This window comes from Periophthalmus magnuspinnatus, chromosome 15 (assembly GCF_009829125.3).
Source record: "Periophthalmus magnuspinnatus isolate fPerMag1 chromosome 15, fPerMag1.2.pri, whole genome shotgun sequence".
NCBI lineage: Eukaryota > Metazoa > Chordata > Actinopteri > Gobiiformes > Gobiidae > Periophthalmus > Periophthalmus magnuspinnatus.
In genome coordinates this window covers 13,786,580-13,801,020 of record NC_047140.1, presented here as the reverse complement: position 1 = coordinate 13,801,020, position 14,441 = coordinate 13,786,580, and the positions used below count along the sequence as shown (strand labels likewise).

At 40.6% G+C, this 14,441-nt stretch overlaps 1 protein-coding gene across 1 annotated transcript in view; it reads right to left on the bottom strand.

Annotated features, from left to right (window-relative positions):
• slc24a3 (solute carrier family 24 member 3) overlaps positions 1-10,728 on the bottom strand; it is a 58,683-nt gene extending 47,955 nt beyond the window's left edge. The window contains exons 1-2 of the mRNA XM_055227476.1: positions 10,528-10,728; positions 3,068-3,097 (exon numbers count right to left, since the gene is read on the bottom strand). Coding sequence (XP_055083451.1) covers positions 3,068-3,097; positions 10,528-10,728 — 231 coding nt within the window. The remainder of the gene's footprint in view (positions 1-3,067; positions 3,098-10,527) is intronic.
• Positions 10,729-14,441: the final 3,713 nt, after the last annotated feature.

Genomic DNA, 14,441 nt, shown 5'->3' with positions numbered 1-14,441 from the left:
AGCAAAGAGGCGAGGAGAGATAATAATTTAATCAGAGGGAGGAGAGAGAGGGAGGGAGAGAGGGAGAGAAAGAGGAGAGGAAGGAGAGGGAGGGAAGGAGAGAGATAATTATTTAATCAAGGAGGAGAGAGAGGGAGGGAGAGGGAGAGAAAGAGGAGAGGGAGGAGAGGGAAAGGAGAGAGAGGAAGAGAGAGGGAAGAAGAGAGATTATTTATTATTATTATTATTATTTATTAATTATTTAGATGAGGGAGAGTAGGAGAGATAGTGAGAGGGAGAGAGGGGGAGGATTATTATTTAGAGGTGGGAGAGGAGGCGAGAGGGAGAAGAGAGGGAGCGAGAGAGGAGAGAAAGGGAGGGATGGAGCTCATTATTTAATCAGAGAGAGATAACAGAGAAAGAGAAAGGAAGGAGTGAGGGAGGGAGACAACAGGCAATTACGTAATCAGGAAGAGGAATAAAAATGGTCAGAGAGAGGGAGATGGAGGGAGCTGGGGGATCAGAAAGAAGAGGAAAGACTGCTAATTATTTAATCAGAGAAAGACAAAAGAGAGAGAGAGGGATTAGAGGGAGAGAGGGAGAGTTAGAAAGAGGGTGAGAAGGTGGTGGGGGCTAATTATTTTATCAGGGAGAGGGAGAAACAATGATAAGAGAGAGGAAAGAGTGAGGAGAGGAGAGAGAGGGGGTGACAAATCTGAGAGAGGGATAAAAGACAGGTAAGAGGGAAGAGAGGGAGGGGGAGAGAAAGAACAAAAAGAGAGAGGAGAGAGAGATGGATGGGCGGATAGAGGGAAATACAGCTAATTATTTAATCATAGAGATAAAAGATGAGTAAGGGGGGGCAGAAAGATGGAAGAAAAACAACAAATTATTTAATCAGGGAAAGGCAAAAGGATGGTGAGAGAAAGGGAGGAGAGAGAGAAAGAATGGAGAGAAGGAGGAGGCCAAGAAAGACAGGGAAAGTGAAAAGATAAGAAGGATGAGAGAAAGAAGAGAAAGAGAAAAGATAAGAAGGAGTTGAGAGTTGGAGAACAGAGGAGAGAAAGCTGAACAAGAAGGGAAGGAGAGAGTGAGAAGGAATAGAGAGAGGAAGAGAATGAGAAAGCAGGAGGAAGAGGGAGGGAGGAAGCATACTGCAGGAAGAGAGAGACTGTAGCGAAAGAGAAAGGAGCAGAGAGGGCTAAACAATGGGTTACAGAAGGGGAGGAGAGCAGGAGTAGAGAAAAAAAGCAGGGGAGGGGAGGGGAGAGAAAGGGTGAGAAGGAATAGAAAAAGAGAAAGAGAGGGGAGAGGGCTATAGGATGGTAAGAGAGAAAGAGAGGGAAATGGGAGAATTCAAAGAAGAGGTAGTAAAGAAAGCAGAGAGGATGAGAAGAAAAAGAGGGAGAGAGTGAGAGAGAGAGAGAGAGAGACTGTAAAGAGAGAGAGAGAGAGGGAGGGCTAAGCAATGGGTAAAAGAGAAAGGTAAAGAGGGGAGAAGTTACAGAAGGGGAGGAGAGTGGTAGTAGAGAAAGAAAAAAGCAGAGGAGGGGAGGGGAGAGAAAGGGTGAGAAGGAATAGAAAGAGAAAAAGAGAGGAGAGAGGGCTATAGGATGGTAAGAGAGGAAGAGAAGGAAATGGGAGAAAGGAGAGAGGATGACAAGGAATAGAGGGAGAGAGTGAGAGAGAGAGAGAGAGAGAGAGAGAGAGAGAGAGAGAGAGAGAAAGAGGGGAGGAGGAGGAGGAGGAGGAGAAAGAAAGAGGGCAGAGGTGGTCCAATCGTCTGAGATTAAACACATTCAGGATCAAGTGAAGCAAGATCAGCTCAAAGCCCAGAACACAATGAACTATGTGAAGAGGACAGTATGGTGGAAAGGTTAGTGCTCATGCCTCACAGCAATAAGGTCACAGGTTCTACTCCTGGGCCTTTCTGCCTGGAGTTTGCATATTCTTACTGTGTCTGGGTGGGTTTCCTCCAAGCACTCTGGTTTCCCCCGTCAACCCAAAACATGCACAATAGGTCAAATCCTCCAGCTATGGTAGTCCTGACCAAGACTGAAGACACTGAAGGATGGGTCAAATGCAGAGGTCACATTTCCAACTTTGCCTGAAAGATTTGGGAAATTGTAATGTAAGTGTGATTTTTCTGACAAGCATTGAGATTGTGATTAGATTTGTGATTTCTTTTAACAACAGGATTCTGTTCAAAGTTCATATTTTAAACACGTCCAGAAAAATTGACAAAAAGACTGAAATATAAAATAACAAACAAATACAAGAATCACATTACAACTGGTTGTTTGTGGTTGAAATTATGGTACTACAAAAATTACAGCCTTTGCTATTTGCTCATTGCGTTTTCAATTTGATTGTGATTAATCTCACAGCCCTACCTTGAAGTTAGCAGACAGGAGCAGAGTGAACAGTGGAACAGATGGACAAAACAGGAGTAGTTTTAATCAACTGACAATCCAGAAATATCACAATGCACTCCTCTTTACAGTGTTGAAGTAACTGAATACATGTACCAAAAAATACATATTCAGAAACTAATTTTGAGAACCTGTACAGTTTCATTTGGTGGTATTCAGAATACAGTTACTTTGCTAAATCAAAAGAATACATGGCAGTACTTGATCACACAATTTCTTCAAATTGCACAGTATTAGTGAAAAAAATAGAAACCACTGTTCTTCTAGTGAGAGCATGTGTGATTTTTCCTCCAATCAGTGATAGGAACTACATAACAAACAGTGAAAGAAACATAAAGCTGTTTTAGGTGGTATTCACACATGTTTCACACACCTCACTGCACACTAGATTTAGTTCAGTTTACTTCTCTTTTGGGTCAGTGTTGTTCACATGCATCGTGCATCATTCACCCCAAACATGCACCATGAGCCACGTGAGCTGATCGCCGTACTCATTTCCATGACAACATGCTTCAAGCGGACAGAGCACTGTGAATACGTGCGCACACGCTCACTTCCCTCGTGCTATGTGCAAATGCAGTAACCATTTTTTTCACCTAAATAAACCGTGAGGTTTGTATGCACTTGTGACAGCAGAAAAAGCTTTTTTGAGTGACATGCAGACACAGGGATGAGGAGACGTGTGGCTGATAATAAGTTGATGCAGTCCGTCAGATACATGACCTGAGCGCTCCTTTGCCCAATTCTAAGCACACTTACTTGCATGGACTACGTAGGTCGGCCTGAGGTCGGTTGTGGTTTCGGTTCACACCGCACTCGCCCCGCTACAGAGTGCGAGAGGATATATTAAGCCTAAAAGCATGCGTGTGTTACCACTATCGGCAGAAACACATGCGATTTCCGAAAAGGCCCTGACTCAGAGCTTTCACCTAAACAAGAGAGTGGTGACTCCACGCACTCTTACAGGATTGGTTGTAGACCTGAGAGTTAAAATGTGCTTGCCTTATCAAGATCTTGCAGTTTCTAGTATCAATTGTGTATGTTTTGGGTTGATGAGGGAAACCAGGGAGAACATGCAAACTCCACACAGAAAGACCCCACACTGCCAAGGAATCACACACAGGATTTTTATTGCTCTGAGGTGAGTGTGCTAACCACTCTGCCACCACACACTACATTTCTGAGTAAGGCTGGTACTGGCAAACCACATGTCTGCACAAACACATTTCATTGCCTAAAAGATATTGAAAACAAAATGAAGATAAGGCTGATAATACTGTATCCAGATTCTCTGTACATTGCCTCTATAGTAAAACTGTATCTTTATGAAACACAGAGGCTGAGTCCTGGTCCTGTCTGTATTTGTGTGTCTGTAAAAATAGACCATCTCCTGCAGAGGCAATGCCAGCGCTGCATCCCACTCACTCTATCCACCTGTCCCTGAACGCCACACGGGCCTGCTCTGAAATGACTGATGCTGAGGTCTCTTACAGCCCATGAACCCTACACGAGACTAGTCTGAAATGACTGACGCTGAGCTGTCCTACAACTCCTGAACACCACACGACCTATGAAGTGGTGGCTTTGAGTGACTCACACCTGACGCTGTTTTGTCCCACTGGCTCTAAACACTGCGCACGTAAGCAGACTGTTTACCTCGCACAAACAGCCAGAGGTCATGTGATCTACAACAGGTCATGTGATCACATTCAAAGTAATTTAAAGGGCTGTATCTGACTTTTTGTGTCTTAACATGTGAAAAACAGAACTAATTCATTTTAAACTGTTTGAAGTTGGTTCAAAGTTATTCCTCACTTACCTTATGCATTCAAGGCATCAGGGGGAGAGCGAGTATTTATTTATTTTTTTTATAGGGGGCAGCAAGGGCCAGTTAGGTTTCTGTGCTGACACTCAAACATGCATCAAATTTAAGTTGCCTGAGCAATAATATTAATTGAACAGTCAATATAACTTTAACATGCAATTTAAGGCACATTGCAATATCTTTAGCAATATATGTATCTAAATAAATAATTCAATAAAAATACTAATACTATACTAAAATAGAGGCAGACACCCTAGTGAATAGTAGGCTACATGGAGTTTATTATGTTCACTGTTCAGTAATATAGAGAATTGTCTCCGAAATTAAGAAGCTTTTTAACTCAGGAACTTTAGCCTCTGTACAATCAATAATAAAAAACAAAATAATAAAGAAAAAACATGAATATACAATTATTTCAGAGTGCCAGACAAAGTTTTGTTTTAAGATTTATTTCCTTTCAGTGCAGTTAGGGTCAGATACATAAAGATACATAGAGATAAGTAATAGTTTTGAGAGCTTTGGCCACACCCCCTTTTTAGTCGACCAATCGATCGGCAGGATGTGGCTTTAGTCGACTGAGAATTTCTTTAGTTGACCACAGGCCTGCTATTAACCAAATAATCTTGACATCCCTAATTGTAATATTTTATGAAACAATATATCGTACTTCAAAATATGCATTCACCCCCACCCCCCACCCCCATCGCTCTCTGTTACATAACCCCATCACCAGACCCTTTGGATACTGCCCATTAGTGGCTATAGTGCCTTGGGTCTGCAGATGGTCCAGGCATTAAAAACACGGGAATAACAACACACAAAGAACAGGTTGCGGGTTCAGTCCCGGGTCACATGTGAACAAAGCGGCATTCGCGGTTTACCTTTTACAATTAGATTTCCTGGAGGTAAAACGCTCCAAAGAGAGTTTGAAAAGCAGTGAATCTGAGGACAGAGCTGAGGGTCCACGTGAGGAGGACTGAAGCAGGACTGAGCTTTGCGACTGAACCACGACTGAACCACGACTGAACCACGACTGAACCACGACTGAACCATGACTGAACCACGACTGAACCACGACTGAACCACGACTGAACCACGACTGACTGGGGACTGAACCAGGGACTAAAATGGAGAATAAAATGGAAACTAAATCAGGGACTGAACCAGGCTCTGAGCCAAGACTGGACCAGGATTGGACCAAGATTGGACCAGGATTGAACCAGGACTGGGCCAGGATTGAACCAGGACTGGGCCAGGATTGAACCAGGACTGGGCCAGGATTGAACCAGGACTGGGCAAGGATTGGGCAGGGTTGGACCAGGATTGGACCGGGATTCAACCAGGACTGAACCATTGATTGCACCAGGACTGAACCATTGATTGGACCCGGACTAAACCGGGACAGGGACAGGACCAGGGACAATATCAGGACTGAACCAGGATGAAACCAGAACAGCTGCAGGTTTCCACCAGAGGCCTGTGGTCCCTGAGGATTGGCTACTCACCCCACAAACCCACAGGGACTCAGCAGTGACAAAGTCCTACTGCTGTGACAAAGTACTGCACATGAGAAATATACTACTACTGCACAGGACAGGCCTAACTAGGAAAAGTACTACTACTTACATACATATTAAAGATAAACCATAAATTTGCAATAAGATGTCAAATTAAAGCAGTTTTATGCTATACAACGAAATACTTTAGGCAAACAAGACCATTTCAAGAGACCAGAAAAGTTACAAGTCAGGTCTATGGAGAGACACACCCCCTCACCGCAAACATCTGTAGGAGAATTTACACACAAGGAAGGACTTTTTACTGACTGTTTAAACATACAGTTCACAAGATAAAGGTGTTCTACTCATAACTATAGTTATGAGTTTCTGGCCTTGTTAACATTATGGCTGCTAGATTACAGTTATCTCTATGTATGTCATATCTGTATAACTACAAACTTCACCAAAAACTAGGCAAAACCTTAAAAAAAATCTTTAAAATAATGATGTTCAGAATATTTTAGTGAAATGACCAGCCTAACCCGTCACACGCACTTTAAACAAGAGGGATTATAAGGGACCCTATGGAAAACCATCACTGACAGTATTCCTAGGACAGCAGATAATATCCTGACCCCTTACAGTCCATTGTCCGGTGGTGTACGGACCATGTGACCTAAAGCTCCTCAGGATCATGGCATAGAAAGTGGATTGAGTGGAGCACCATTTGCAGTGGATTATTAGTTACAGATGTCGCTCACAAGCCCCACCTCCAACATGCCATAGACCCACCCCCAAGACTTGCCCCTGAGAGCATGTTGTTGTTTTCCTTCAGACAAGAGACCAGTACACTCCCTATACCATACAACTACAGTACACGCAGTACATCTATACCATTAGGGCTGCAAAGTTCATCGCAATCGAATCAAAACTGCAATATGAATGGATTTAATTAGCAAATTGCAAAGGCTGCAGTAGAAGCTGAAGTACCATGATTTTCTCCACAAACAACTAAATATCCTGTTTTGTTAACCCTGCAGTATAGATCTGTACAAACATGTTCTGAAAATGGATTCTTGTATTAGTTTGTCAGTTCATATTTCTCTTTTTGTCAGTGTGTAAAATGTGAACTTGGAACTTAACTTTTATTACAGTCAATAGGTCTACTAGCATCAGACGTACATACTACTGAAAATAAAAACACATAAAGAAAAAATCTGACATTTACCGAATAGTTTTCGAATGGTCTTGCTCTCTATCAGAAATATTTTAAGCTGTCTGTGTTGAAAATAACATTCTATTGTCTAAGAAAAAAGTGCTTGTATCAAAATGAGTATTACGTATCAAGTCGTTAAAAGTAAATCAATGTAAATTTCCAAAGAAACCTTAACAATGCCAATTTTTACAGTCAGCTGTGGTGTTTTTTTTTCCAAAATAAACAATAACGCATTTGATTTCTATAGCACTTTTTTGATTATCGATTCGCTCCACTCTCTGTGACGGTAACACGCTCTTGTAACCACAGCTGCCCTGCCCTATACCAAGACAAGGTGAAGTGTGTTGCCTAATGACACAACTACAGTATGGTGTGAAACAGGATTTGACCCATGCAAATATAAATGAACAGAATATTGTGAAATGCAGTGTACAAAATGGTTTGTCAGCTGACCTCACCTGACCCACCACCCCTCCTCCTGCACCCCTCACTATTGCTCTCTTTTCTCCTCTTCCTGTTGCCCCTCACACTGTTGCTCCTCACACTGTTGCTCCTCACACTGTTGCTCCTCACACTGTTGCTCCTCACACTGTTGCTCCTCACACTGTTGCCCCTCTCTCTCCTCCCCGCTCTTTTCTACTCTTCTCTCCCTCTATATCCCTCTTTTCCTCCCTCCTCCCTCTCTCCTCTTGTGTCGCTTGCGTCCTCTGAAGTGCTGATTTGAAAAGGTCGCTATGTCTGCTGCTTTCATGTTCACACGTCTCTCTCCTACGCTCTCTCTCACACATTTACAGACATTCCTGAATATTGTTATTGAGAATACAAAAAAAAAAATACTGAGACATACATTTTGTCAATATTGTCCACCCCTAAATTACAAACAGCGGTGCAAATGTTGTCTGCATTTGACCCATTCACAGTTTATGATAACAGACCCATCTCTAGATCATACTACACAGGCTGTGATGTTTTTAATATATATTCATGTGTAGATTTCCACCTCATTAAATGCAGATGATATAGTCCGGCAGATTGGAGTTATTGACATTTCAGATCATGTGATGGATTGAGTGGCTTCATGTAATTATATTTTAGAGCCTATTTTTGCTCCTGATTAAAATGGATGACAACACATTTTTCCCAATGGCCGTTTTCATTTCTTTTTTATTGCCTCAGGAGCTCAAGGTTCATCCCATCATTGTAAAAGAAAAAAATGAGCTTTGCATTGCCCAGAGAAAGGGCTGTAAAGTATCCACAGACATGCATACTAACATTTATATCAAAATTAGGTACGCATTTGAGCAGGTATACTAAAAAGTCACATTCACAGAAAAGTAATGAACCTTTGCTGAATAGAAAAGGTTTTTGAGCTGTTTCAGAACAAGTATAAGACACATAGACTAGTATACGACCATGGACCACTATAGGTCCTACCTGGACGACTGCGGGATTACACAGATATAAGACCACATGGGAATATAAAAGAAAGTACTATTATCTAATGCTGAAAATCACATTGTACTGTAAATAAAGAGTGTTTTTATTATCATCGTAGTATCAGAATCGGTATTCCTTAGTCTATTTCTTAGTATCGAAATCGAGTTTGAAATGTTAGTATCGTGACCTACCTCTAGCCCAACCTTTAACTTGACCACTGCAGCCAACAAAGACATCGAAATAAAATGTGGCCTAACAAAAATGTGAAAAATAGAATTAATTCTGCCTAAAATACATCCAAAACAACAAACCAATCATAATGCAAACAGCCAATCATTTATGAACCAAATACTGGATTTAGATTTTAAATAGGGAGTATTAGTATAGTATAGTATAGTATAGTATAGTATAGTATAGTATAGTATAGTATAGTATAGTATAGTATAGTATAGTATAGTATAGTATAAATCTGCTTTGTGGAACTTTCTACCATGTTATAAGGTTGTCCCCTCATCAAAAACATGAAGAGGTTTTAGATCCTTAGGTCATCCAGGCATGTTTGAGTAATGTAGCGATCTCTCCCGAGCACTATTTGAACCCTCCATATGGTTAGCAATATGATTCTGTCCAAAGCTTTGCCCACAAGTCCATGTCACCCAGCTACTGCGCAACAGTTTTCCATAAATATGCAAAATACTGATACAAAACAATACACTGCAACTCCACAAACCTGTTCTGATGTGCAGTAGTTTCACTGGAAGGTGCTGATTGTGTTGCGATACCGCTCTGAAGGGGGAGTAACTTAGCGCAGAGGAAAAGGGGACGGAGCGAGGAGCATCAAAAAAAAAACGTAAACTTTTTTTTTTAATGTTAATACGTTGTTTTCTGCGACTATAGCATTTTCAAAACAATTAAAGGTAATACGTTGATCTAAATATGTTGAAGTATAATACCCCTTCATTAAAATGCAAAAGCTGTATGTTATATACTTGTAAGACATATTAACCAGTGCCAAATTGCAGTGAAATCCTTTCCAAAACAAGTTCCATTGAGTGACTAGACATAAATCTTGAAATAGAGTATTTGATTTAAAAGACTGATCATTAGGCTTATCTGTCTTACAAAACAACTTATTATTTTTTCATGATTTTGTAGCAGCACAATTTAGTCCTATCCAGATGTGAAGTCTTTTTTCATAAGCCAAAATATATCAGTGCCAGAACTGTCAAAAGCACACCAATCCTCAGTCATAACACGAACGTCAGAGAGAAGTGTTTTTTCAATACAGTTATGTCAATCAAAGGACTAAACCAGGACTAAACCAAGACTTAACTAGGTTTAAACCAAGACCAAAGGACTAAAGCAATGTTAAACAAATATCCTAGTAAATCAGTACTAAACCAGGACTAGGATCTGCAACGAACAAGGATTATGACTAGACTAAAGCAATATTAAACCTATACTAAACCAGGATTAAACCAGGACTAAACCAGGACTAAACAAGGACTAAACCAGGACTAAACAAGGACTAAACCAGGACTAAACCAGGACTAAACCAGGACTAAACCAGGACTAAACAAGGACAAAACCAGGACTAAACAGGACTAAAACAGGATTAAACCAGAATTAAACCAGGACTAAAACAGGATTAAACCAGGGCTAAACCAGGACCAAACCAGGACTAAATCAGGATTAAACAAGGACTAAACCAGGACCAATAGAACACTGATCAGATAAACCAGATTCCAACTATATGACTGAACCAAGACTAGATGTGGACTGAATTTAACAGGTACAATGGACATGACAAAACTAGGTCTAAAGAGCAACATAAATAAAATATTGGCAAGACTACAATCTGGACTGAATCAAACGAAACCAACCAGGACTGAACCAGGACTAAACCAGGACTGAAACAGGTCTAAAACAGGTCTAAACAGCACCATAAATAAAATATAGGCAAAACTACATCTGGATTGAATCAAACAAAGCCAGCCAGGACTGAACCAGGTCTAAACCAAGACTTCATGATGGACCCAAGTATTTCAGTTTCCTCATTTGACCACGGTTATCTCAGTGTTAAATCCAGTTATCCGCAGAAATCCAGCCCAAAACCAGGGAAAAGCCATATGTTGGTGCCGTACCTGCGTCCTGCGTCACGGACCGGAGCCCCGTGGCGAGCCCGAGCAGCAGCCCCGCGAAGCACATCTGGAACACGAACAGCTCCTTCCTCTTCCTCCGCCGGGCTCTGCTGCTCCTTCGCCGGCTCAGCATCAGCAGCTCCACGGCCCCTTCGTCCTCGTCATCCCCCGGCATCCCTGGGACCACCACGCGGGCCATGGCGCGTCTTTGCTCGGCCAGCGCTGCTCAGGGAGTCCGCGGTGGTGGAGCAGAGGTGGAGACAGTGAAGCGGTGCAGGGACCCAGGAGCAGCGGCGGCGGTGCCAGCTCCGTGTCTGACTCCGCACTCGACGAAACGGGATCTGACTGGTCGTGCGAGAGAGTCCGAGGGGCGGGCGAGTGTGAGGAGACGCACCGGCGCAGATCGGGTGGAGGGTTTCACAGTAAAACACGTGCCACCAAAGACCTGGTTTAGGCTAGATTTGTGTTTCTCTTCATGTCTCAATCGTCAGAGGGATACAAAACATACAAAATAAAAGTACAACAGCAAAACAAACTCGTCCAGAAGTGTCCTGTTCTGCGCATGCACTGAACTCACTGACTGAATGTGATTATGATTATACATTATGTTCTGTGTGGATTCAGTGAGCAAATAAATAAGTAAATAAAGTAAATAAATAGACAGATAAAGATAGATAGATAGATAGATAGATAGATAGATAGATAGATAGATAGATAGATAGATAGATAGATAGATAGATAGATAGATAGATAGATAGATAGATAGATAGATAGATAGATAGATAGATAGATAGATAGATAGATAGATAGATAGATAGATAGATAGATAGATAGATAGATAGATAGGTAAATGAGTAAATAAATAAATAGATAAATAAATAAGTAAATAAAGTAAATAAATAGACAGATAAAGATAGATAGATAGATAGATAGATAGATAGATAGATAGATAGATAGATAGATAGATAGATAGATAGATAGGTAAATGAGTAAATAAATAAATAGATAAATAAATAAGTAAATAAAGTAAATAAATAGACAGATAAAGATAGATAGATAGATAGATAGGTAAATGAGTAAATAAATAAATAGATAAATAAATAAGTAAATACATAGATAGATGATAGATAGACGAATAAGTAAGTAAATAAATAAATAAATAGCTAAATAAATAGATAGATAAAAAAATAATGACATAAATAGACAGATAGATAGATAGATAGATAGATAGATGGATAGATAGATGGATAGATAGATGGATAGATAGATGGATAGATAGCTAAATAAATACATAAATGAACAAGTAAGTAAATGAATAGATAGATAAATATGTAAATAAATACATAGTTAAATAGATAGATAAGTAAATAAATAGATACATAAATAATTACATAAATAAATACGTAATTAAATAAATTAACAGATAGACAGATAGATGGATATATAGCTAAATAAATAAATAGATGGATAAGTAAAAAAAATACATAAGTAAATAAATACATAAGTAAATAAATACATAAGTAAATAAGTTAATAAATGAATAAATAGATAGATGATACATGTGAGTTTGATAAGTCTATGTTTAATGCTGCTATTTTTTATGCTCCTTTCACAAACTGAGCTATGGTATCTATGACAACCAGTCTCAGTCTCCCAGGCTACTGTGGTCTATTCATGGACGTCAGCTTCCTGTTATATGCAACATATTGAGACTTTTTCCCATTCAAAAAATATAATATTTGGCTTAAAATTGTTAATCGCTATAGCAACGTTCCTAGATTAGATTCTCATAATTCCGAAACTCTCTGAGACACTGGGAGAACATGCACGCTGTACAGGTGTTGAACCTGGGACCTTGTTGCTGTGAGGAGAGAGCAGCTCAGACACTGTGTCGCTGTGTAAGCTGAAACATAACAGTACAAATAAGAAATGTTATATGTCTCATCTTCTGTTTTGAGACGTAGCACTTTTATTGTGAAATCCTGCTTCCCTGTTTCTGCTGACTCTGAAGCAGTTTGACGGAGCTCAGAGCAGATGAAGAGTGTTCATCTCTCTATCTATTTCTGCCCTTCCTCTCTCCCTCTCTCTTCTCTTTTGCTCTCCCTCTCTGTTTTCCTCTCCCTCTTGCTCTCCTGTTTCTCTCTATCCTGCCCTCCTCCCTTCCTCCTTTATCTCTCTCTGAGACAGTACAGATTAGTCTTGTATCTCTCTCCCCTCCTCTCATCCTTTCTGCCTCTCTCTTCTCCATTTCTCTCTCTTCCCTTTTTGCTCTCTATCAGACAGTACAGATGAGTCTTGGGTCTTTCTCCCTCTCTTCCTCTCTCTTTCTCTACCCCCCTCCTCTCCTCTCTCTATCAGACAGTACCAATGAGCCTTGTATCTCTCTCCCTCTCTATCCCCTCCTCTTCCTCCCGCTCTCTCTCTCTTTCGCTTTTTTTCTGCCCCCTCATCGCCTCTCTCCATCAGACAGTACTGATGAGTTTTTGTATCTCTCGCCCACTCTCCCGATCCTCTTCTTCTTCTTTTTCCCTCTCTCTTTTTCGCTCTTTCTCTGGCCCCTTTTTTTCCTCTCTCTATCAGACAGATAGGTCTTGTATCTCTCTCCCTCTCTCTCTCTTTCTCTACCCCCTCCTCTCCTCTCTCTATCAAGCAGTACAGATGAATGTTGTATATATCTCTCTCTCTCTGTGTCTCCCTCTCTCTCTCTTTCTCTGCCCCCTCCTCTCCTCTCTCTATCAGACAGTACAGATAAGTGTTGTATCTCTCTCCCTGTGTCTCCCTCTCTTCCTCTCTTTCTCTACCCTCTTCTCTCCTCTCTTTATGACACAGTACAGATGAGTGTTGTATCTCTCTCTTCCCTCTCTTTCTCTGCCCCTCTCCTCTGTTTATCAGACAGTACAGATGAGTGTTGTATCTCTCTCCCTCCCTCTCTTTCTCTCTTTCTCTCCCCTCTCCTCTCTCTGTCTTGTGTCCCAGTGCACATCAGAGGACCCTGTTGCTGTGAGGGGCACATGATCAGTCCTTTACACTGGGCTGTGCTTGTCTCTCTGCTCTCTCAGATCTGCTGATAATGAAATAAATCAAATATGAGAGTTATGTCATCACTGTGGGATCTGTGCGTCGTCATAGCGCCGTCAATCACAATGTGCAACATAACAAACGGAAATGTAATTCCTTTGCCTAGATTTTTCCACTGCATGGCATTAAACTTTACCACGGAAACGAGCAGGTGATACCACTAGGCAGAGATACAGGTCAGATCTGTGAAGAGATTAAAAAAACGTGTGATTTTTAATGTATTTGTAAGTAAAATCACACATAATTAAAGGTACAGTATGTAACTTTCTGGAAGTCATGCGTCACCCGCATGACTCCATGGAAATAAAAATTAAAACCATAATGCAGAATATGTTCTATGGAGAAAGAAATGTTTTCTCTTTTCTTTGCCATAATGTGGAATATTATAGCCAAAGGAACAACATTTGTATGGAAACAAACAGGAGGAGCCCCCCCTCCAGGCCAAATAAGAGACATAGTAGGTTTGTGGAGATGCAAGCTCACTCACAGTATTGTTTTTCAGTGCAATAAACACAACTAAATTGCTGAAACATTTTTATTTTAGGCTATTTTATGGCAAAAAGTTACATACTGTGGCTTTAAATCAATGTAAGATAGATAATTTTGATGCCATACTGTGGGACAAGTTACATGGCAAAATTTCAGTTTTTTTGTTTTTTGTTTTTTTGCATTTACATTTTTTTAGGCCTGGGTTAAAGGTACAGTATATAACTTTCCCAGCGGAGGGTCTGCCTCATTTATCTACATGAAATATTATTGTTTCATGTGGAATGTTCCTCAAAATGGCTTTAAACTTATCCAGTTCCACGGAGACAAAACGATGACTTCACCAGA